Raw genomic sequence first — 25,075 nt, forward strand, 5'->3', positions numbered from 1 at the left:
ACTGTTGGCAAAGCAATGTTTCCCCTGTTGGGATTGGGCGAAGGAGACTAGGTCTTTGACAAGTCCAACATGATTCAACTTGGGTGTGAAGCTGAAAGTGATTCCTTTGGATAGAACTGAAGCTTCTATGGGACTCAGGGTTTTGGTGTAAAGGTTAACAACAGTTTTTTGGGTTTGCTTGGATTCTGAATTTTTTGGAGCATTGAGAGAGGGTTTTAGGAGCATATGGTAAATTGAAAAGGTTATCTAGGCAAGGTCTGGATGCTATGAGTGGATGACAAGGGGGTTCACTGTGAGTAGGCTGGGTGTTGATGGATAGCGGTGCCCCAAGGCAGCAGTAGGTTGTCAACAGGTTGGACAATTATTTAGGGAGGTGATGTCTAGGATGCTCCTCCAGGTTTTGGAGTGCAAGGGTTTCAGTTTTGGAAATGTGGTATATGTGGTAAGGACTGCACACTAACAATATCTTGCGGAGGGAGCAGAGGTGGTGCTGGAGTGCCTGTACCGTGGAAAATTATTTCTACAGCACCACATTTGTGAAGGGCAGGAACTGGCAAAATCTAAAAAGTTGATGGTCATTATGAAAGGAGTGTGGGATCCAAAGAAGGAGGAAGGGCAGGAACTGGCAAAATCTAAAAAGTTGATGGTCGTTATGAAAGGAGTGTGGGATCCAAAGAAGGAGATTTTTATGGTTAGGCTATTGGTGGAGGGGGGAAGGGATTCCAGTCTTAGGCAGCATTTAATGAACAGGATGTGGGTCTGGGTTATAGTCAAATAAAGGGAAAGGGATACTTTTCTGAACTGGTGCAGATAGATGGAGCAAGTGTCCGTTAGGGTAGAGACGGTGTTGGGGAAACAGGAAATGATGCAGAAAATGGACTAGTGAAAGTGTTAGGTGATTTGAGTGGTTATAAGGGGATCTTGATAACTGAGCATGAATTCCCACTGCTCCCTGCTTCCAGTTATTATATTGTAAGGCTTGTTGAAGCAGTTGGGAGTTATTATATAGTCGGCCGGCATTTCTCCAGACATTCCTGTATTTACTTCACTCACTATCTTACTGTGTGATTCTGGATATTCCGATGAGATCCAGTTTTTACCAGGTTTAAGTCTGTATGCCCCAGCTGCTGCCTCCATCTTGACCAAAGGTGTAGTGGAGGCATGTTCAGCATGACTCCCATTCCAGCAGTTGGTGTGCTGCTAATTCCTCCTGTTATGGCTAAGCAGGCCAGTCTCTGCACCTTAGCAAGCTCCTTAGCTACAATCTGCTGTTCTACCTTCTTCCACCACACTACGGCCCCGTAGGAGATCCTAGGTCTAACCACCATGGTGTATATCCAGTGCATACCTCTCGGGCTTAGGCCCCAGTTTTTACCACAAACCCTTCTGGTACTCGCTAGAGTACTTTTCACCATGGAGCAGATGCTCTTAATGTGAAGGGTCCTTGTTAGTTTCTCATCTAAGGCTACCCCTAGATACTTCACTATCCTCTTCACTGGTAGAGTTTCATTGAAGAGCTTTAGATTCCAACTTGAGTGTTGGATATGCCTCTTCATATATGGCACCACAACAGTCTTCTTAGGATTAACCCTTAGATCCTGTTTAATGCACCAGTCTTGCACAGTGTCCAATCCTCCTCCTGCCATATTTCTAACTGTGTCAGTAAATTTGCCAAGTATTACTATGACACAGTCCTTGGCAGAAGCATTGTCTGGAATTCAGTTCCTCATTAATTTGTTCACCACTAGATTCCACAATAAAGAGGACAGAACTCCTCCTTGTGGGCAACCTCTAGCGGTATTAATTAGCATCTTTTCATTCATCATTGTAGCCTCTACCTTCCTTCCATTAAGAATGGCCCTGGTCCACCTACATATAGTGGTCCATAGGTCATGCACCTCTGCTGCCCTTACCTTGGAATCGAAGGTCGTGTTACTGAAAGTCCCCTCTGTATCCAGGAAGATGCAGAGGGCTATTTCTTGGAAATGAAGTACTTTCTCCACCCTCCCAACAAGTTGATGGAGAGCTGTCTCACATGACTTACCTGGTTGATATGTGTGTTGGTCCGAATGTAGGGGGGCCCTAATTAGCCTCCTGCCCCCAACATATACATTAACCAGTTTTTCCAATGTTTTGAGAATGAAGGAGAACAGACTGATTGTTCTCATATCCTTGGCCTTGGTGTGACCGATTCTCCCTGGCTTTGGAATGAAGACAACCTTCACTGCCCTCCAAGCATTGGAAATGATTCCTACTGCCAGGCTAACCCTGAATAACCTGCATAGGACTCATGAGATTCTCTCCTGCCTGTTGCAGGAGAGCTGTAAAGATTCCATCTGGGCCAAGTGACTTGAACAGTTGGAATGTTCCCACCATCCATTGAATTTAATGAAGTCCACACACTCCTTGGCCGAATCCCAGTCCTCTCTTCAAGTGGCTGAGAACCATTGTCTCTCCAGGATCTCATTCTGGTCTGTGTTGTCCAGCAGAGCATATTGAGGAAAGTGAGTTTTGAGGAGCAATTCCAGCATCTCATGTGCTGTCTTTGTATATTCCAACACTGTGCCACTGAAGCCGTTTACACTCTCTTTATATAAGTAGGGTTCTTGTATCAGGGTCACGTCCACTTCCTGCCTCCCCAGGCAGTGGCTCAGAGCAGCAGAGGCCCCTTTACTGTGCTGAAAATTAATCTGCAGCACCTCCAGTCTCTGTCTTGCTGCCATCATTGCCTTTGAGGTCTTTGATAACCCTGAGAGTGACCTGCGAGAACCCTAAAAACAATTTCAGGTCTTGCTCTTGCATTGCCTTCAGGGACTTCTCTCCGACTCCACCACCAGGGTTCATCCTTCCGGTACGACCTTCTGGTTGATCACTCTCCAGTCTTCTGTTGAGACTTTTGGGTTCTGGGCCCCTATTTTCTCAAACAGAGTCTTAGGAGAGACATCCTTAAGGATCTCTGGTACCCATATTGATACCTTTGTGGTCTTAAGAAGCTCCGCTGCCATCTTGACCAGCAGCTTTGCATCTTCCCACAGGGATATCATGGTCACCTTGTCCTTAAGCCATTCCATCATGTGCACCCCCTCACAGACAAAAATGAGGGCACCACGATCTAGATAGACCCTCCTGAAGTTGGGTCCTGGACCAGTGTCCCCCTCCCAGTCTTTTCAAAGAGGGCCATCTGTACGAGTTCCTCTTGCTGTGAGGTGATGGTTACCGTTGGATAGCCTTCCTGGATAATTGCCTTCTTAAAATCCAAGACTGCAGTACTATAGGTATGTTTCCCTATTTCTTGCCTCGGTTTTTTCTGGGCTCACTTATCCATGGAGGAAGGAGTCAGATTCCTCCCTTATCCTCTTGTTGCCTGTCTTCTTCATTGTGGGGGTCTGTGTATCCCCTTCAACCGGAGACAGTTTTTTCTTAGGGTTCAAGCCCCTTTAATTCCCTCCACTTGTCTTTAGGAAGCCTTTCTTTCCTTCCCATTTTCTCTGTTCCCTAAGTAGTTTTCTCCTGTGGACCCCCGACAAGGCTTTAATCTTGATCTGGTCCAACTTCTCGGTTACAGTACCCACTTCTGGCTCAGGTCTATACCCTGATTCATTAGTGGGAATGCCTTCCATCAGTGCTGACCCCGATGTTTGGGTGTCTGAGGTCTCAGTTTGCCCCTCAGTTTGTTTTAATTTATTTTCTTAAGTCGTGTCCATATTGGTTCCACAAGATTTGGGGATCTACATGGTCCACACCAGGAATACCCTGCACGGTGTAAGGCTACTTATTCAGAGAGGTCACCCAGTATCCCTGAGGCTCTGTTTGTGACACATCCTCCCATGTGACACGCACCCTCAACATGGATCGCATCACACCTTGGGTTGGGACAGAGAATTGGGTAAGGAGTAGGAGTGGATAGGGAAGATGGGACGTAGTGGGACACTTTTAATCTGATCCATCAGCTGAGGCAGTAGGTCCTCTGCCTTTGGCATAGCCCTCAGCTTCACAGGGATACGCAAGCATCTCCACCCTCAGGATAGTGCTTCGTCAAGGTGGTGTTCCCTGGAGAGGTGTCACAGGATTATTCTACCCCTCCAGAGGCTGGGCCATCTGTGAAAGCAGCCAAGTCATATACCAACTCTGCTGCAAACACTGGACAACTTTTAATGTTGAAATGACTACACACCACCTGTCCATCAGGATGAATGGCCACCACCAAACTGTTGCCAAGAACAAAGTTGACCACCCAGCGACACAACATTTAACTGAGCATAACATACTCAACCTCAATGGCTGCTTCACTACCTGGCCATCAACATTGTTCCCTTCACCACAAGCTTCTCTGAACTATGCAGATGGGAGTTATCCTTGCAACACACCCTTTGCTCCCCCAACAATCCTGCCCTCAATGCCCAGTAGCCTACTGTCTCCACACTGTCCACCCAACAGTTTCCCATTCTTCTGTCATATCACCCCACTCCCATGTCACCATCAGTGTGCACTCTACAAGGCTCTAACAACTGTGCATCAGGTGCCTAACATGTTTACCTGCCATCTCTCCCTCCCACATTCCTAGCTGGCAAACTGGCTGCCTCCAAACTACTAGCCACCCATGGCCTTTCCCTCTCCCTGCCTCTTGCCTCTTTCTCCTTCTACTCACCATGTGTTATTTGAGTTCAAAAAAGGATTAATCCAGAAGCTATCAAGGACTCAGTGCTTCTGCTTCTTCGTGAGTGGTGTTGTTTTAGTTCAAATGGATTTTGTGCACACACACCTGTACACCCACATTATGCCAGTTAGACACACAATGCCAGGATTACAATTTGGCTGGTGAACTGGGTTGAAAGATTCTATTTGGGAAGAGTGGCAAATGAACAGATTGAACACGGACACTGGAGTTTGTGTGGTGTGGTATGTGGATGACATGTAGGGGTGTATTCGGAGGAGTCGGCAGTGGAGAGGAGGGGAACTATTAGGTAGAGAGGATGGAAATGGTGGTTTAGCAGAGATTTAAGTTAGGAGAATTAGAGGAACAAAGAATGTGTTGCAACAATAACTCCCAAATGCATAAGAATATCAACACTATAAAGAATTCCAGGCTGGATTATCAAGAATATAAGGAACTGGAAGTGTGTGCAGTTTGAAAAGTGGTGAAAAAACAGGAAAGAAGACAAAGAAAAAGCACTGAGAAGATTAATGCTGTAGAGAATAGCAACAATGGAAATCATCACAGAGTTGTGGGATTGAAGAAAAACGATAGACAAAATCAAACAATGGAAAGTTCAGAAGAGGTGGTGCTGGAGGGAAGGATCTACATGGCACAGGTTATAAAGCAGCCATTGAACTGAAGCATGTTGTGCTCAGCAGCATGTTGTCATGTTTGTGCCACATAGTTGACTCTGTTCTTGGCCACAGCAGGGGATAGCCATTCATTCTGGTGGACAGCAGGTTGGTGCTCATGCTCTCATAAAGTACTGTGCAGAAATGGCAGCAGAGCTGATAACTGATGTGGCTGCTTTCACTGCTGGCCCTGCCTCTGATGGGATAGGATAAGCCTTTGATGGGTCTGGAGTGGGATGTGCTGGATAAGTGAACTAAGCAGGACATGCATGAAGGTCTTCCACAGGGATGTGGCCCTGTTGCAAGGAGGTGGGTGAGGGAATGGCATAGGGATGGACCAGGATGATGTACAGGTTGGGAGGGCAATGAAGTACCACTTTAGGAGGGGTTGGTAGAATTGTGGGTAGGATGTTCCTCAGTTCCAGACATGATGATAGAAAATCAAAACTCTGGAGAAGTACGTGATTCTGTTGCTCCACCCCAGAATGGTATTGCCTGGAGAGGGGAGTGCTCCTTTGCAGATGATTCTTGGAGGAGATGGGAGGATTAGGGGTATTTGAGGTTGTGATGCAGGATAGTTTATGTCTGTAATGCCTTCGTGAGACCTTCAGCATACTGAGCAAGGGAATTCTCATCACTGCAGATATGCTGTCAACTGGTGGCTGGGCTGTGCGGGAGCACTTTTCTTGGTTTACAAGGGGTAACAGCTGTCAGAATCCAGGTAGTATTGGTGGTTAGTGGGCTAAAATGAACAGGATTATGAATCGAGCCATCAGAGAAGTGGAGGTCAACGTTCAGGAGGTGACATCCTCTGCCTTCCTCTGAGCCCCTAGCTACATGTCCCCAATGCCTTCTCCTGCTTCCCACCTCTTTCTCCCTCCACTGACACCATCCAACACAATCCCGCACCACAGTCCACCTGCCAAATTGCAATTCCATGGAACCAGCACAATGAAGATACACAGGAGGGGGAGCGCTTTACTCCTAAAGTATTTACATTCTGCCAGAACCTTCTGTACTGTAATTATACTGTCAAGTTCTACTTATTAATTTTTATAGCTGCAGTCTCATAGTTCTTTTTGGCATTCTTTCAAGTTCAGTTGGGTATGGCAGTAAAATGTAGATTTTCCTTTGTGTAATTCACTACACCATCCGGCTTGTTATTTTTGTAAGTCAAATTAATTTAGGTTTACACCAGGGCTCAGAATTGTATGTTACTGGGATATCATATAGCTCATGTGTTAGCAGTATATTAGTTTCATCGGTCTTATTATGCAGGGATTGTACATTATGGTGATAAACTTTTAGATTGGGCCCATTCACATCTTAGTAGTTTTGTGTCACATTTGCAGCATAGCATACTATTATTTTAAATTCAGTTTGTTTATATTTGCTTTTTCTTTCTTGTTCTTGTTTCCTCACGCTTCCATAGTTATTTGTAGACCTGTACTCTTGCTTTGTTGTGGCACTTTATTAGTTAACTTTTTTACCAATCTATCTTTTAATAACTGCCTTGTTACTGTATTTTTAGGTTTAAAATTCAGCTTGCCAGGCATGTTGCTGTTTCTTCCATTATGCATGTTTCTGCTCACATAGTAGTCCATTGTTATCAGTTTGTTCCTTTCATTTCAGGATAGTCACTTATTTGTCCATTTGTGTATTTTATTACTGGTACTGTTGTTGGCATTTTTACTTTCATCAGAAGTATGAAAGAGACAAGCCTATTTCAGTTGTGCATCTTTCCTTGTCTGTTTAGAGGAACAAAATTCACATTTGTAGTAATATTGATTTTTTTCTATCATGAAGTAATACACAGTCTTTATTTTTCTAGTCTGGCCTTGGGTGTCTTGTCTAACAGGTACTGCATGAATTATTATGTTCATGCCAGTTTCAGTATGCATTACAGAGAATCTGTCTTGTTCCTTTGAAACTGTTTCAATTGCTTATCAGTGTCATTTGAGCCTCCAGTAATTATTGATGTATCATTCACTTAGAAATTCTTAATCAATTTGCCCATATTTTAATAACTCCTTTTACAGGCGTGCCAGGTTTTATAATACTTCGCATGATGAACTAATTACGTATCATTCCCGTAAGTAGTGTGCAACAATTTCTTCTGTTACTGTTGTTTGCTTATGTTAAAATTAGGAAATACTGAATCAGTACAATGCAATGTAAGCTGGAAATAGCAATTAAACTTTAGACTGTGACGTTCATTATAAAAACTGGCCTCATCTGACTGATATTGTCATTATCCAATAAAGTAGTAATGAGGCAATGTATGATAGAAGTATTCACTGATGAGTATAGAACTATAGAATGAGCAGGCACAGGAATAGTAATTTTTATAAAAAAGCCAGCGTACTTTATAAAAAACAATATCTGTAGAAACGAATTTGCAGACAAGCTGAACAAAGATGGACGAGAGAAAGTTAGCTATAGTTATGTTCTAAAACTTTCAAATCTACATCTACATCTACATGACTACTCTGCAATTCACATTTAAGTGCTTAGCAGAGGGTTCGTCGAACCACAATCATACTATCTCTCTACCATTCCACTCCCGAACAGCGCGCGGGAAAAACGAACATCTAAACCTTTCTGTTCAAGCTCTGATTTCTCTTATTTTATTTTGATGATCATTCCTACCTATGTAGGTTGGGCTCAACAAAATATTTTCGCATTCGGAAGAGAAAGTTGGTGACTGAAATTTTGTAAATAGATCTCGCCGCGACAAAAAACGTCTTTGCTGTAATGACTTCCATCCTAATTCGCGTATCATATCTGCCACACTCTCTCCCCTATTACGTGATAATACAAAACGGGCTGCCCTTTTTTGCACCCTTTTGATGTCCTCCGTCAATCCCACCTGGTAAGGATTCCACACCGCACAGCAATATTCTAACAGAGGACGAACGAGTGTAGTGTAAGCTGTCTCTTTAGTGGACTTGTTGCATCTTCTAAGTGTCCTGCCAATGAAACACAACCTTTGGCTCGCCTCCCCACAATATTATCTATGTGGTCTTTCCAACTGAAGTTGTTCGTAATTTTAACACCCAGGTACTTAGTTGAATTGACAGCCTTGAGAATTGTACTATTTATCTAGTAATCGAATTCCAATGGATTTCTTTTGGAGCTCATGTGGATCACCTCACGCTTTTCGTTATTTAGCGTCGACTGCCACCTGCCACACCATACAGCAATCTTTTCTAAATCGCTTTGCAACTGATACTGGTCTTCGGATGACCTTACTAGACAGTAAATTACAGCATCATCTACTAACAACCTAAGAGAACTGCTCAGATTGTCACCCAGGTCATTTATATAGATCAGGAACAGCAGAAGTCCCAGGATGCTTCCCTGGGGAACACCTGATATCACTTCAGTTTTACTCGATGATTTGCCGTCTATTACTACGAACTGCGACCTTCCTGATAGGAAATCATGAATCCAGTCGCATAACTGAGACGATACCCCATAGGCCCGCAGCTAGATTAGAAGTCGCTTGTGAGGAACGGTGTCAAAAGCTTTTCGGAAATCTAGAAATACGGAATCAACTTGAGATCCCCTGTCGATAGTGGCCATTACTTCGTGCGAATAAAGAGCTAGCTGCGTTGCACAAGAACGATGTTTTCTGAAACCATGCTGATTGTGTATCAATAGATCGTTCCCTTCGAGGTGATTCATAATGTTTGAATACAGTATATGCTCCAAAACCCTACTGCAAACCGACGTCAATGATATAGGTCTGTAGTCCAAATGTTACGAAAATCAATTCCTGAAGAAAGAGAGAAAGAATGACTGCAGACTACAACAGTAATCATTATAAAAGAATATTTTCTAACAGTGTACCAATGACTGGTGATTAAATTACCTCTCTCTCCTAACTTCACAGCATTGGGATATGGAAAACTGAAGGCTTATTATTATCAATTCAGAATGACCAATGACGTCATGTACACATGCACTGGAGGCAATCAACTGCAAACAGCCAGTACTTGAATGTATGAACTTTGACAGGAAGTGAAGCAAGCTACTGTAAGATATAATAATTAATGGAATAATTTGGCCAGCTAGAAAAAGTGAAGTGAAGTAATTCTTTTAAAATGTCTTCTATAAACCCTGCATTCAACAGAATTTCCAAACTTATGAATTTCAGTCACCAACTACAAAACAAATTGTGAACTAATTTTAGGAGAGTAACCACAAAAACTTGTAATATTCAAAATAAAGCAATGGGAACAGTCTTCATCAGGGTTACAACTATCTCACATTGTGTCCTGAAATGATAAATATACTACTCACTGTCCTCGCAACATCTCCCACACTGATATTCCAACAATCTATGCAATATTCTTGTCCATCCCCACTCCTCCCCTATCCTCAGCTCCTTGCCTCATGGCTCATATACCTGCAACTGACCTTGATGCGAGACATGCCCCATACATCCTTCCACTACCATCTACTTCAGTCTTGTCACAGTTTCACTTGTGGAAGCAGCCATGTGATCTACAAACTTGACTGCAACCACTAAGCTGCAGTTTATATGGACATAACAACTAAAAAACTGTCTGTCCACTTGAAAGGCCATTGCCAAACAATGACCAGCAGACAGGTGGACCACTTAGTTGCTGAACATGACACACAGCATGATGTGCTTCTCTTTAATGCTTCACTGCCCCAGCCACATAGATTCTTCCCGCTGACACCAGCTTTTCTGAATTGTACATATGGGAATTCTCCTTACAACATATCCTTCATCCCCATAATCCCGCTGGCCTCAACTTTCGCTAGTCCCTGTCCTCCACCTCCCTATCTCCGTCTCTACTTCCACTACTCCCACTCCAGTATTAAACATGCCTTCTGTCCCTGGGTGGATTCAGGTTACCTTATCAACAGGTTGAGGTTACGGATATGAAAGTAGCTAGGATGATTGCAGGTACTAGTAGATGGGAACAATGCCAGGAGGGTGTCCACAATGAGGAAATCAAAGAAAAACTGGGAATGAACTCTATATGTAGCAGTCAGGGCGAACTGGCTTAGATGGTGGGGTCATGTTACATGCATGGGAGAAGCAAGGTTACCCAAAAGGCTCATGGGTTCAGCAGTAGAGGATAGGAGGAGTCGGGGCAGACCAAGGAGAAGGTACCTGGATTCGGTTAAGAATGATTTAGAAGTAATAGGCTTAACATCAGATGAGGCACCAATGCTAGCACTGAATAGGGGATCATGGAGGAATTTTATAAGGGGGACTATGCTCCAGACTGAACGCTGAAAGGCATAATCAATCTTAAATGATGATGATGATGATGATTCTGTCCCACCAGTGTACCTACATAGTCCTTTCCCCTTCTCTACTTCTCCCCCTCTTCCATGAGCTTTTGATTATTCGCAAGCAAGTGAAAACTGTATGACTATGTTACTTGGGAAGAACAGTTGTATCTCCCACATATGCATTCCATACTACACATTATTTTCTGTGGCTTTTTGGTTGTACAAAATATTGTTAAAAGAATAATTTCTGTTATTTCTTGCTCTTACTAAACGATATTTTAACAGGTATTATGAGTAATGAGAAGTAAAGTAATATACTTCTGCCAGTCACGAATTCCTTTCCTGTGCTAACCTCTTCATCTCAGAGTAGCACTTGCAACTTGTAACCTACGTCCTCAATTATTTGCTTGATGTATTCCAATCTCTGTCTTCCTCTACAGTTTTTGCCCTCTACAGCTCCCTCTAGTACCATGAAAGTCATTCCCTCATGTCTTAGCAGATGTCCTATCATCCTGTCCCTTCTCCTTATCAGTGTTTTCCACATATTCCTTTCCTCTCTGATTCTGCATAGAACCTCCTCATTCCTTACCTTATCAGTCCACCTAATTTTCAACATTCGTCTATAGCACCACATCTCAAATGCTTCGATTCTGTTCTGTTCCGGTTTTCCCACAGTCCATGTTTCACTACCATACAATGCTGTACTCCAGACATACATCCTCAGAAATTTCTTCCTCAAATTAAGGCCGGTATTTGATATTAGTAGACTTCTCTTGGCCAGAACTGCCTTTTTTGCCATAGCGAGTCTGCTTTTGATGTCCTCCTTGCTCCGTCCATCATTGGTTATTTTACTGCATAGGTAGCAGAATTCCTTAACTTCATTGACTTCATGACCATCAATCCTGATGTCAAGTTTCTCGCTGTTCTCATTTCTACTACTTCTCATTACCTTCGTCTTTCTCCGATTTACTCTCAAACCATACTGTGTACTCATTAGACCGTTTTATTCCGTTCAGCAGATCATTTAATTCTTCTTCACTTTCACTCAGGATAGCAATGTCATCAGCGAATCGTATAATTGATATCCTTTCACCTTGTATTTTAATTCCACTCCTGAACCTTTTTTTTATTTCCTTCATTGCTTCCTCGGTGTACAGATTGAAGAGTAGGGGCGAAAGGCTACAGCCTTGTCTTACACCCTTCTTAATACGAGCACTTCGTTCTTGATTGTCCACTCTTATTATTCCCTCTTGGTTGTTGTACATATTGTATATGACCCGTCTCTCCCTATAGCTTACCCCTACTTTTTTCAGAATCTCGAACAGCTTGCACCATTTTATATTGTCGAACGCTTTTTCCAAGTCGACAAATCCTATGAAAGTGTCTTGATTTTTCTTTAGCCTTGCTTCCATTATTAGCCGTAACGTCAGAATTGCCTCTCTCGTCCCTTTACTTTTCCTAAAGCCAAACTGACCGTCACCTAGCGCATTCTCAATTTTCTTTTCCATTCTTCTGTATATTATTCTTGTAAGCAGCTTCGATGCATGAGCTGTTAAGCTGATTGTGCGATAATTCTCGCACTTGTCAGCTCTTGCCGTCTTCGGAATTGTGTGAATGATGCTTTTCCGAAAGTCAGATGGTCTGTCGCCAGACTCATATATTCTACGCACCAACGTGAATAGTCGTTTTGTTGCCACTTCCCCCAATGATTTTAGAAATTCTGATGGAATGTTATCTATCCCTTCTGCCTTATTTGACCGTAAGTCCTCCAAAGCTCTTTTAAATTCCGAGTCTAATACTGGATCCCCTATCTCTTCTAAATCGACTCCTGTTTGTTCTTCTATCACATCAGACAAATCTTCACCCTCATAGAGGCTTTCAATGTATTCTTTCCACCTATCTGCTCTCTCCTCTGCATTTAACAGTGGAATTCCCGTTGCACTCTCAATGTTACCACCGTTGCTTTTAATGTCACCAAAGGTTGTTTTGACTTTCCTGTATGCTGAGCCTGTCCATCCGACAATCATATCCTTTTCGATGTCTTCACATTTTTCCTGCAGCCATTTCGTCTTAGCTTCCCTGCACTTCCTATTTATTTCATTCCTCAACGACCTGTATTTCTGTTTGTACTTTCTCCTTTCATCAATCAACTGAAGTATTTCTTCTGTTACCCATGGTTTCTTCGCAGCTACCTTCTTTGTACCTATGTTTTCCTTCCCAACTTCTGTGATGGCCCTTTTTAGAGATGTCCATTCCTCTTCAACTGTACTGCCTACTGCGCTACTCCTTATTGCTGTATCTATAGCGTTAGAGAACTTCAAACGTATCTCATCATTCCTTAGTACTTCCGTATCCCACTCCTTTGCATATTGATTCTTCCTGACTAATGTCTTGAACTTCAGCCTACTCTTCATCACTACTATATTGTGATCTGAGTCTATATCTGCTCCTGGGTACGCCTTACAGTCCAGTATCTGATTTCGGAATCTCTGTCTGATCATGATGTAATCTAATTGAAATCTTCCCCTATCTCCTGGCCTTTTCCAAGTATACCTCCTCCTCTTGTGATTCTTGAACAGGGTATTCGCTATTACTAGCTGAAACTTGTTGCAGAACTCAATTAGTCTTTCTCCTCTTTCATTCCTTGTCCCAAGCCCATATTCTCCTGTAACCTTTTCTTCTACTCCTTCCCCTACAACTGCATTCCAGTCACCCATGACTATTAGATTTTCGTCCTCCTTTACATACTGCATTACCCTTTCAATATCCTCATATACTTTCTCTGTCTGTTCACCTTCAGCTTGTGACGTCGGCATGTATACCTGAACTATCGTTGTCGGTGTTGGTCTGCTGTCGATTCTGATTAGAACAACCCGATCACTGAACTGTTCACAGTAACACACCCTCTGCCCTACCTTCCTATTCATAACGAATCCTACACCTGTTATACATTTTCTGCTGCTGTTGATATTACCCGATACTCATCTGACCAGAAATCCTTGTCTTCCTTCCACTTCACTTCACTGACCCCTACTATATCAAGATTGAGCCTTTGCATTTCCCTTTTCGGATTTTCTAGTTTCCCTACCACGTTCAAGCTTCTGACATTCCACGCCCCAACTCATAGAACGTTATCCTTTCGTTGATTATTCAATCTTTTTCTCATGGTAACCTCCCCCTTGGCAGTCCCCTCCTGGAGATCCGAATGGGGGACTATTCCGGAATCTTTTGCCAATGGAGAGATCATCATGACACTTCTTCAATTACAGGCCACATGTCCTTTGGATACACGTTACGTGTCTTTAATGCAGTGGTTTCCATTGCCTTCTGCATCCTCATGTCGTTGATCATTGCTGATTCTTCCGCCTTTAGGGGCAATTTCCCACCCCTAGGACAAGAGAGTGCCCTGAACCTCTGTCCGCTCCTCCGCCCTCGGGCCTTCTTTGACAAGGCCGTTGGCAGAATGAGGCTGACTTCTTATGCCGGTAGTCTTCAGCCGCCAATGCTGATTATTTATCAAAATTTAGGCAGTGGCGGGGATCGAACCTGGGACCGAAGACGTTTTGATTATGAATCAAAGACGCTACCCCTAGACCACGGGTAGGTGAAAAAGAAAGAAATTGAACCAGTTAGATCAGGAAAGAGGAATATTAAGTGAGAAAAAGCTGGTGCTTCTCAGTACTCTTGTATGTTCAGTTTTAGTTATGAATCATCATACACCCTTGTAACTATGTTATACAGTTTGCAGATATATAAGGTTGAAGCTTTTGAAAATAAGACCATACAAATTTAACTTCTCTTGATCTGCAGCAACACTCTCAGTATCTTTCATCTTACTTTTCAGGTACTGGAGAAGTTGATGGCATTCCAGAAGAAGAAAAAGCCAAAAAATCCCTTTACACAAATTCCAAGGTTAGTTTCAAGACACTTGATTTTTAGTGAACAGGAGTGAACATGGTCAAGGAAAACCATTCATTGACTGTGTTCCATGTGTCCCATCAGGAATGAGGATGTTGGGGTGTGTGAAATGAGCCAAAATATTGAGGCTGTTCAGAAAGTAAGTTACAATTGGTCCAAAATGAAAACCACTGTGAAAATCATATGAAGCTTTGCACAGATTTGTCAGGCAGTGTCTCTGGTATGCCCATCAATCGTGTGACAGTGTTTTTTTTTCAGTTCTTAGTGCACAGTAAGCTCATAAAAATGATTAGAAAATAGTGTCTCCTGACAAGTACAAGGGCCTGATGAGAAATTCCACCTGAAGCTATGCAGCCCACATAAAATAACTGTAATGCATTTCCTTCTTCAAGACAATTATCTGCTATATGAATCCATGGTGTCTGCTCTTTCAGGCACATTCATATAATTGATTCAGCTAGATGGACATTGTATCCACCTCCACAGCAGATGCGCCAGTATGTCCAACCTCCTGCAGGAATTTCAGAATAGTGAGCAAGGAGGAAATGGGCAGGGACTGTATGTAGGTGGGAATGTGGGTTGGCCATGAGGGAAGTGTTTTATCACCCACAATATAGCCCATAAGTGGCTCCCCCTGAGTTTCATCTCTGCCAACATGAATCAGCAGTTCAAGACAACATCTTGGCACAGTAAACATGCTGTAGACCAGCATAGAGACTTGACAGAAAGCACTTATGGGTGCCATGTAAGACGAGTGTATTGCAAAGTTGGTATTACACTGTAACAAATGTCAAAGTTGGAGTTGCAACTATGTAGATAGGCAGCTGGAAGTTGTAGCTAACTGTTGTAAATAGAATACTTTTGATTTTCACAGTGGTTTCCATTTTGTGGCAATCAGACCTTACTTTCCGAATACCTCTTGTATACAGAATGAGATTTTCACTCTGCAGCGGAGTGTGCACTGATATGAAACTTCCTGGCAGATTAAAACTGTGTTCCCGACCGAGACTCGAACTCGGAACCTTTGCCTTTCGCAGGCAAGTGCTCTACCATCTGAGCTACCGAAGCACGACTCACGCCCGGTACTCACAGCTTTACGTCTGCCAGTATCTCGTCTCCTACCTTCCAAACTTTACAGAAGCTCTCCTGCGAACCTTGCAGAACTGACACTCCTGAAAGAAAGGATATAGCGGAGACATGGCATAGCCACAGCCTGGGGGATGTTTCCAGAATGAGATTTTCACTCTGCAGCGGAGTGTATAAATTAATTTTAAAAAAATTGGGTATGAGAAAGTATTCCTCTATGCTGTATTAACAGTTAACTATGACTAAACTGCTACGTACTATTTCTACTTATGCAAGTAAAAAAAAGGGATATAACAGAATTAGCAGGGACCCATTTCTCTTTTGAGAGTCTCTGTGGTAACAAAATTTGTGTTTATTGGTACAATCCTGAAGTCAAGTGGCAAATACAAATAATAAAGGACATTGTGATCTATTTCTTCGAAAATGATTAGGAATTATTCACTAAATAACTCCTCTGGAAAATATTGGTGCAATGCTTCATCTTATCTAAGATGGCTGATGAGTTCATGAAGAGAAATCGTGTGAAAAAGTGGCACACATATCACTACCTCCCTTCTTAGTAGACCACACAATGCTTTCTATGACTGGAGTTTCCCAAAAGAAAGTTATGAGTGCTCTTGTCCAGCATAACATCCAAATGGTTGTGTGCAACTAATTTTTGCACTTTAAATAGGAAACCCAAGTTCATTTACGAAACTCTTTTCATGCTTTATCTGTTTCTTAGGCACAATTTACACATCTCTGGACTTTGATTTTCGATAATGAACCTTTTCCAGTATGTATTCACCAAAAATGATTTTTTTTGTATCTAATGTGCCTTAGAACCTTTGGTTCTGAAAGCCTGACGTTTCAGATCACCTCTCAATGTGTGAAGTTACTGGCTCATTTATATTGCTACTGTTCTTTGATAACACTGACATTTCACTGTCTCATTCTCTAAAACTGGTTTAAACTGATTTAAACTTCAGATTACTTCACATTTAGTAGTCAAAACACATATTGATGATCAGCTTATTCTATCAACTGTTTTTGTAGTTCACATAAACCAGTTTATCAACTACACTTGAACTCTAAACCATGGTACATCTACATCTACATTTATACTCCACAAGCAACCCAACGGTGTGTGGCGGAGGGCACTTTACGTGCCACTGTCATTACCTCCCTTTTCTGTTCCAGTCGCGTATGGTTCGCGGGAAGAACGACTGTCTGAAAGCCTCCGTGCGCGCTCGAATCTCTCTAATTTGACATTCGTGATCTCCTCGGGAGGTATAAGTAGGGGGAAGCAATATATTCGACACCTCATCCAGAAACGCACCCTTTCGAAACCTGGACAGCAAGCTACACCGTGATGCAGAGCGCCTCTCTTGCAGAGTCTGCCACTTGAGTTTGCTAAACATCTCCGTAACGCTATCATGGTTACCAAATAACCCTGTGATGAAACGCACCGTTCTTCTTTGGATCTTCTCTATCTCCTCCGTCAACCCGATCTGGTACGGATCCCACACTGATGAGCAATACCCAAGTATAGGTCGAACGAGTGTTTTGTAAGCCACCTCCTTCGTTGATAGACTACATTTTCTAAGGAATCTCCCAATGAATCTCAACCTGGCACCCGCCTTACCAACAATTAATTTTATATGATCATTCCACTTCAAATTGTTCCACACGCATACTCCCAGATATTTTACAGAAGTAACTGCTACCAGTGTTTGTTCCGCTATCATGTAATCATACAATAAAGGATCCTTCTTTCTATGTATTCACAATACATTACATTTGTCTACGTTAAGGGTCAGTTGCCACTCCCTGCACCAAGTGCCTATCTGCTGCAGATCTTCCTGCATTTCGCTACAATTTTCTAATGCTGCAACTTCTCTGTATACTACAGCATCATCCGTGAAAAGTCGCATGGAACTTCCGACACTATCTACTAGGTCGTTTATATATATTGTGAAAAGCAATGGTCCCATAACACTCCCCTGTGGCACGCCAGATGTTACTTTAATGTCTGTAGACGTCTCTCCATTGAGAACAACATGCTGTGTTCTGTTTGCTAAAAACTCTTCAATCCAGCCACACAGCTGGTCTGATATTCCGTAGGCTCTTACTTTGTTTATCAGGCGACAGTGCGGAACTGTATCGAACGCCTTCCGGAAGTCAAGAAAAATAGCATCTACCTGGGAGCCCGTATCTAATATTTTCTGGGTCTCATGAACAAATAAAGTCAGTTGGGTCTCACACGATCACTGTTTCTGGAATCCATGTTGATTCCTACAGAGTAGATTCTGGGTTTCCAAAAACGACATGATACTCGAGCAAAAAACATGTTCTAAAATTCTACAACAGATCGATGTCAGAGATATAGGTCTATAGTTTTGCGCATCTGCTCGACAACCCTTCTTGAAGACTGGGACTACCTGTGCTCTTTTCCAATCATTTGGAACCTTCCGTTCCTCTAGAGACTTGCAGTACACGGCTGTTAGAAGGGGGGCAAGTTCTTTCGTGTACTCTGTGTAGAATCAAATTGGTATCCCATCAGGTCCAGTGGACTTTCCTCTGTTGAGTGATTCCAGTTGCTTTTCTATTCTTTGGACACTTATTTCGATGTCAGCCATTTTTTCGTTTGTGCGAGGATTTAGAGAAGAAACTGCAGTGCGGTCTTCCTCTGTGAAACAGCTTTGGAAAAAGGTGTTTAGATTTCAGCTTTACACGTGTCATCCTCTGTTTCAATGCCATCATCATCCCAGAGTGTCTGGATATGCTGTTTCGAGCCACTTACTGATTTAACATAAGATCAGAACTTCCTAGGATTTTCTGTCAAGTCGGTACGTAGAATTTTACTTTCGAATTCACTGAACACTTCACGCATAGCCCTCCTTACGCTAACTTTGACATCGTTTAGCTTCTGTTTGTCCGAGAGGTTTTGGCTGCGTTTAAACTTGGAGTGAAGCTCCCTTTGCTTTCGCAGTAATTCCTTTAGTACACATTTCCTTGGATAGTCGTCACTTGTGTCTATACAAATGACAGCTCTTCATAAAAACTGATAAAAATAAATAGTTTGCAGTGTGAGTCACATTGATTTGAAGAAGTTATGTGGATGGCTATAGCTGGACTGTTCAAATAAGTTCATAAAATATTTACACTGACTGACTGTAACATTCAATATTATGAGAAGGAAAGTAGCTATTCACCATATAGTGGAGATGCTGAGTCGCAGATAGGCACAACAAAAAGGCTCTCACAATTATGGCTTTTGGCCATTAAGGCCTTTGTCAACAGTAGACATACATACACACATGCACACACACTCACGCAAATGCAACTCACATACATGACTGCAGTCTTAGGCAACCAAAACTGAGTGTGGTTTCAGTTGCCTGAGACTGCAGTCGTGTGTGTGAGCCACGTTTGCAAGAGTGTGCAGGCATGTGCATATATATGTCTATTGTTGACGAAGGCCATAATGGATGAAAGATATAATTGTGAGAGTCTTTTTGTTGTGCCTATCTGCGACTCATCATCTCCGCTATATGGTGAGTAGCTACTTTCCTTCTCATAATATTGAATGTAACAGTCAGTCAGTGTAAATATTTTATGAACTTATTTGAATAGTCCAACTGTAGTCATCCACATAACTTCTTCATGTCAATGTGACTCACACTGTGAACTATTTATTGTTATCAGTTTTTATGAAGATTTGTCATTTTTCCATCCTAGATTTTCCACTGTTTGACTATAACATTCAGATCTACAGATATTAGTAACTCTGACATCAAAATCATATGAATCCAAAACATGAATTTTTACACTGAGATATTAACATGAAAATAGATAATTATGGATTATCTCATGGAGATGTTGCTAAAGCTACAGTATTACTAGGCATTGACTCTGGCTTAGAGATCTTAACCATATAGCTAGTAAGTTCCAATTTCTGGACCTATTTTCTAGTTGCTATACTTTGTAGACAAGTGTTTGAATATTTAGTGCAGTCTGTAAATACAAATTGCTTTATAAGGAGCACAGTCTTGAAATTAATGGCAGTGACATAGCAAACTACAGATTTCTGTAACAAAAAGACATTGCTGAAAAACTAATTATACATTTGGCATTAGCAGAACTCCATTAAACTAATGAATAATGAATTATACTGAAATTTCATCTAGCTATGAATTTTGATACTTTACCGGATATATGGTAAATGTACTACCAGTATAATACAGAAAAGAAAAAAGTTATCTAAGGAAAAGAATTATATCAAATGGTGTTATTCCTTTCTGGTATGTTACAAATGCAAGTATGACTGTAACTTTGAAAGCATAATTTACAGATGTATCATTATCTTTAGTGGAAGTTTTGTCATATAAAAAACTGCCAGAGTTGTACACGTAGTATCTTAAAACCTAATAAAATATTATAAGAAAACAAATTTTAAAATTTATTTTTCTGTTGTAATACACACTCATGAGCAGTTGAAGTACACAAACCTACCTATTAGTGTTAACTGTTAACCCTCTCATCCAGATGACACTGGTGAGACACTATGGCATGAACTCCACAAGAGAGGAAAAGCCATCTTAATATATGCCCACTTCAACTGCTATCCACAAATCAAGAGCTTTGAGGTGCAATGAAGCTGGAGCCGAGACAAACGCCTTTCACTCATGTCACAGATGTGCTTGATAAGAGTGATGTCAGGTGACCTGGAGGAGGCTCTGAGCACTATGGGACTTAACAGATATGGTCATCAGTCCCCTAGAACTACTTAAACCTGACTAACCTAAGGACATCACACAACACCCAGTCATCACGAGGCAGAGAAAATCCCTGACCCCACCAGGAATCAAATCCGGGCACGGGAAGCGAGAACGCTACCGCACGACCACGAGCTGCGGACGACCCGGAGGAGGGAGCACACAAGCATCCTCATGTTTTTATAGTATTCCTCTAACCATTCTGACACAGAAGATGAAAAATGGGATGGTGCATCGTCTGTATGAAGTTGCAAGTGCTGTGGCTGAACAAATGAATGCACATAATACAGCAGTACATTCCGGTATTATTTGCTACTGAGACATGGCGGCAGCTGTATAAGAGGCCCCATTTCATCTTGTGGTAAACACCTCCCACAGGGGAATACCTCCATTTGCTTGAATGGTGCCCCGTTGGCAAGGTAACGCTTCCTGTCACGTTGTTTTTAACATTCATATAATAATAATGTTTATTTGTCCATGTTAACTTTACAGTCTTGGACATCGTCATTTTTTGTACAATTATATCAATATCATGTCAGTCCAAGAATGGATATATACATCAAGTAGCACATTGTATATCATTCCATGCAATAATGTTATAAACACATTAGCACATTATATATCACTCCATACATATAATGATTATATACATCAATTAGCCAATTATAACAATACCACCACTAATATATTGCAGTATGTAAAAGAATAAACTAACAGTACTGCAGCTCAGAATTCTTTTAATGAGTATAAACATCTTTCTATTAACAAATTTTTCAACTTGCTCTTGAAAAGATTGCCTTGGAGTTGCTTTATATTTTTTGGCAACTCATAATAGAATTGTCTCCCAGTTACATATGGACTGTGGTCTGTAGCTTTCTTGTTAGTTCGTATCCTATGATAGTCACTTTTGGCTCGAGTATTGTAATTATGGGTGTCACTGCTGTGTCACTGCTGTTAGCTCGTACCATGGATCATGAGTCAGAGCACCCTTTTCCCATTCTTCAAGCATCCAGAGTCTGTATTCCTAGGTTTATGCTAACCACTTAGTTCTGTGATGTGCACACTTGTACACTAAGGTACACTTTGTGTTGTCCAGCAGTGAATCAGCAAATCATATGCTCCTCTGTAGCATGTCTATGTATGGGTACCATGCTTGACAGTCAATGGCCATCCTCTGTCAGTAACACATTATTGCTCATGAGAGCTGACTCAGGCAGCAGCAATTTTTTGCAAATTACGACACACTCTTGAAAAGATTTCACATGAATAGCGCAGTGTCTGCATTACTTTAGACGTGGAGAGATCATCGTGAACTAAGTTACTTAGTTACAATTGAGTGGTGACGATCATATGCACTCTCTGTCGTGGGTCCTTCCCATACTGCATTTGATTGTCTCACTAAAATTCCAGTTGCGTGATACCTTGAACTATTCTATTTGTCTGGTGGTAAGAGTGCTCTCCAACACATCAGTTAAATCTGATTCAATTGCTCATGGGTTTAATGCCTTAAAATTACTTTTGACTTCTCTGATACCATATTTCAATTTCACAGATGCTTTAAAGCATTTACAGATGGTGACCATGACTTCATTATTTTGGAAGACTTGAGTGTGCTTGGTTTCCAGGCAGCCAAAGGACAACAAACATATAACTTTGCACATTGTGCAGAAGTTCTAAAGTGCATAGCTAGGTTCCACGGTCTTTCATTTGCTATGAAAGACCAGGAACCGGAAGAATTCAGAGCTGCTGCAGGCAATTTGCAGGTAACGTATACCTTAGAACACTAATATCGTACATCTGAATTAATACATAAAGAGTACAGACAACACTCATCAAATGGAGGTGGCACTGAGTAGAGGACACTCTCAAATGAAAAGACTGAAAAACTCATTAGCTTATAAACAAAGAATGTCATCAGAACTAAACACACACACACACACACACACACACACACACACACACACACACACACACACACACACACACACACACGCCTTTCGATGATACCACTTCATTGAGTGTGGTCAGGAAGGTGTGTCAGGAGGCACCACTGGTAGTAGCAACTACACATCAGCATTGTTATATTCCTTTTGACATAAGTTCCAAATTATAGATTTTCCAGTGGAAGATGGAAGCTTTGCTTAAAGGGGGAAAAAAGCTAAGTTGCACTGTATAAAAGTAGTACTGAGTCAAATGATAAAAAGGAAATGGGTATTCACTCTTTCTTTATGTTGCTTAGATTCAGCACATTTACAAGATTTCTTTTCTTATAAAAATCAGATACACATTGCACTTCCTACAGAGATTATACAATGCAAATTTTATAAATATACATCAAGTACAACTTTGAAAGCTTGTACAATTATTATTTATCACACAATTTTTCTTTTGTCTTCATAGTAACCCATATTCTTACACATCAGATAGTTATTTTTAGCTGAGTCTGTTCCAGAAGTTAAAGAGTTAGTATAACTTTTATGTGCTTGTTTCAAGTCTACAGGTGCCTCATGCAGATAGGTATATCCTTTGATGGTTTGCCCAGCAAACACATCTCAGTTGCATGTTGTTGTCAGTGTAATTTTATTATCACCCATCTTCTTGAGAATGGATGCTGAAAAAGACAAATGAATCAACATTGTAGCTAAAGAAGGCCACTCTCCAAATTCTGGTGATGTTAAGGGGCATTCAATAAGTATTGCAACTCTTTTATTTCTTGGCCAGTTTTGGTTGAAAAAATGTGGAATCTGTTATGGAACATTGTGGAATATTCCTGCTTTATTCCCTATTGTTTCACATATTTCCAATAGGTAGCATTGCTGTATGCATCCTTCAAATTGCCATCCATAGTAGAGATGCAGCCTTAGCAGAGAGGTGACATTGAGTTTCTTTTGGCAGAAAACCAGAGCATCGCAAATAATAATAGGCACTTGCAGAATGTCCATGAAAGCCTGGTGGTGAACAATAGCGTGGTGAGTTGTTGGGCGAGACATCTGTCATAGTTGCAACGAAGTCACACAAACCTGTCCGATCTCCCACACGTCAGCCAGCCACATGCAGCTGTGACTCCTGGAGTGTTGGAATTTGAGGCGCAAAACACCAATCCGTCAAGTGGCACCACACTATCTCTCATCAGAAGGACAAGTTCAAAGCAGCACTCTCAGCTGCTAAAGTCATGGCGATGGTCTTCTGGGACCCTGAAGGGATACAATGGGAATCATACAGTCAATCAGTTGGATGCCAAAATTTTATTCAAACCTTTAACTACAGACATAAACCTGTCTTCCTCAGAAGAACTACAAGTAGTAACACCTAAAAATAGAATAGATTACAACCAGTACATGGAAGTCATATGTGCAGCAAAAAGAATCATCAAAAATTATGTACAGTGGAAATATAAGATAAATGTACATGTTGCACATTATGCGGAAAGAGAAATGAAGCTGTAAGGCATAGTCAACAGTAAAATGATCTGTGTAAAATGAAAGGCAGATGCACATCCTACACACAAATCGACAACTATATGTTTGGCATAAGTGGAGTCATGAACATAACTGCTTCCTTTATCCAATAAATTTTATTTGAGTCTAACTTTGACTGATATTCTTGTCTGCCCTATATAGAAACAGGGACAATCATTATGCCTTATTTTATAGGGGCCAAATGAGAAAACGGTTCATCATTACACTTTAAGGCATGAATTAAATTTTTTCCGAGACTGCTATTAGTTGAAAAGGTAACTTTACAGCCATATTTCTTAGCAAGAAGGCAGCTTAGGTTATATGAAATAATTCCTAGAAATGGCATGGAAAGGAAATTCCCTTCCTCTTCACATTCATTTTCCAGTTTTTGATCTCCTAGAGTGGAACATTTTTTAGTGGTTTTACTGTCCAAAATTGGCTCTACTAATGATGATTCATAGCCATTATTACTGGCTAGTTTTAAGCAAATTTATCTCTTCCCAAAAATTTTCTCAGGGTAATTGAGTAACCAAAGCATGATGAATATTAGAATGGAAAAAGGCTAACATGTGTGCTTTTGGTGAGCCAAATGAACTGGAATAATGTTACCTGGAAAATTTTTGGGAAGAGTTAAATTTCATTAAAACTATAATCAATAATAAAGGCCACAAACCATCATTAGTAGCCAAATTTTGGATCATAAAAACACAAAAATTTGTTATATTCTAGGAGATTACAAACTGGAAAAAGAAGGTAAAGAGAATGTGAATTTCTTTTCCATGCCATTTCTAGGAAATATTTTGTATAAGATAAACTGCCTTCTTACTAATAAATATGGCTGTAAAGTTTTGTTTTCAACTAATAATGGTCTGGGAAAAAAATTTAAATCATTCCTTAAAGCATAATGATAAACCCTTCCCGCATACTGCCATCAATAAAATAAGGTCTAATGATTGTCCCTATTTCTACACAGGGCAGGCAGGAAGATCAGTCGCAATTAGATTCAAATAACATTTATTGGGTAAAGGACACAGTAAGTTCATGGCTTTATTTATGCCAATGTCTACTCTCCCCTATTAAACTGGGAGAGAGGGTTATTTTGCATAGAGGAAACAAGGGTTTCAGATTGGATGTGCTGGAGTAATTTCACATTTTTAAGGACAATTTCAATTATAGGGACGTTATTTGTAATGATTAGTTACAGCTTAAAAACAGAAACTTTTTCAGTGGCTTTTGGCTTGTTCTTAAATAAAC

The 25,075-nt window shown here is 41.1% G+C and overlaps 1 protein-coding gene across 5 annotated transcripts in view; it reads left to right on the forward strand.

Annotated features, from left to right (window-relative positions):
- LOC124797835 overlaps window positions 1–25,075 on the forward strand; it is a 68,332-nt gene that overhangs the window by 39,586 nt on the left and 3,671 nt on the right. For all 5 annotated transcript variants that reach the window (XM_047260882.1, XM_047260880.1, XM_047260881.1 and 2 more), the window contains 2 exons: window positions 14,447–14,514; window positions 21,916–22,126. In XM_047260882.1, the coding sequence (XP_047116838.1) occupies window positions 14,447–14,514; window positions 21,916–22,126 (279 nt within the window). The remainder of the gene's footprint in view (window positions 1–14,446; window positions 14,515–21,915; window positions 22,127–25,075) is intronic.

Source organism: Schistocerca piceifrons, chromosome 5, assembly GCF_021461385.2.
Source record: "Schistocerca piceifrons isolate TAMUIC-IGC-003096 chromosome 5, iqSchPice1.1, whole genome shotgun sequence".
NCBI lineage: Eukaryota > Metazoa > Arthropoda > Insecta > Orthoptera > Acrididae > Schistocerca > Schistocerca piceifrons.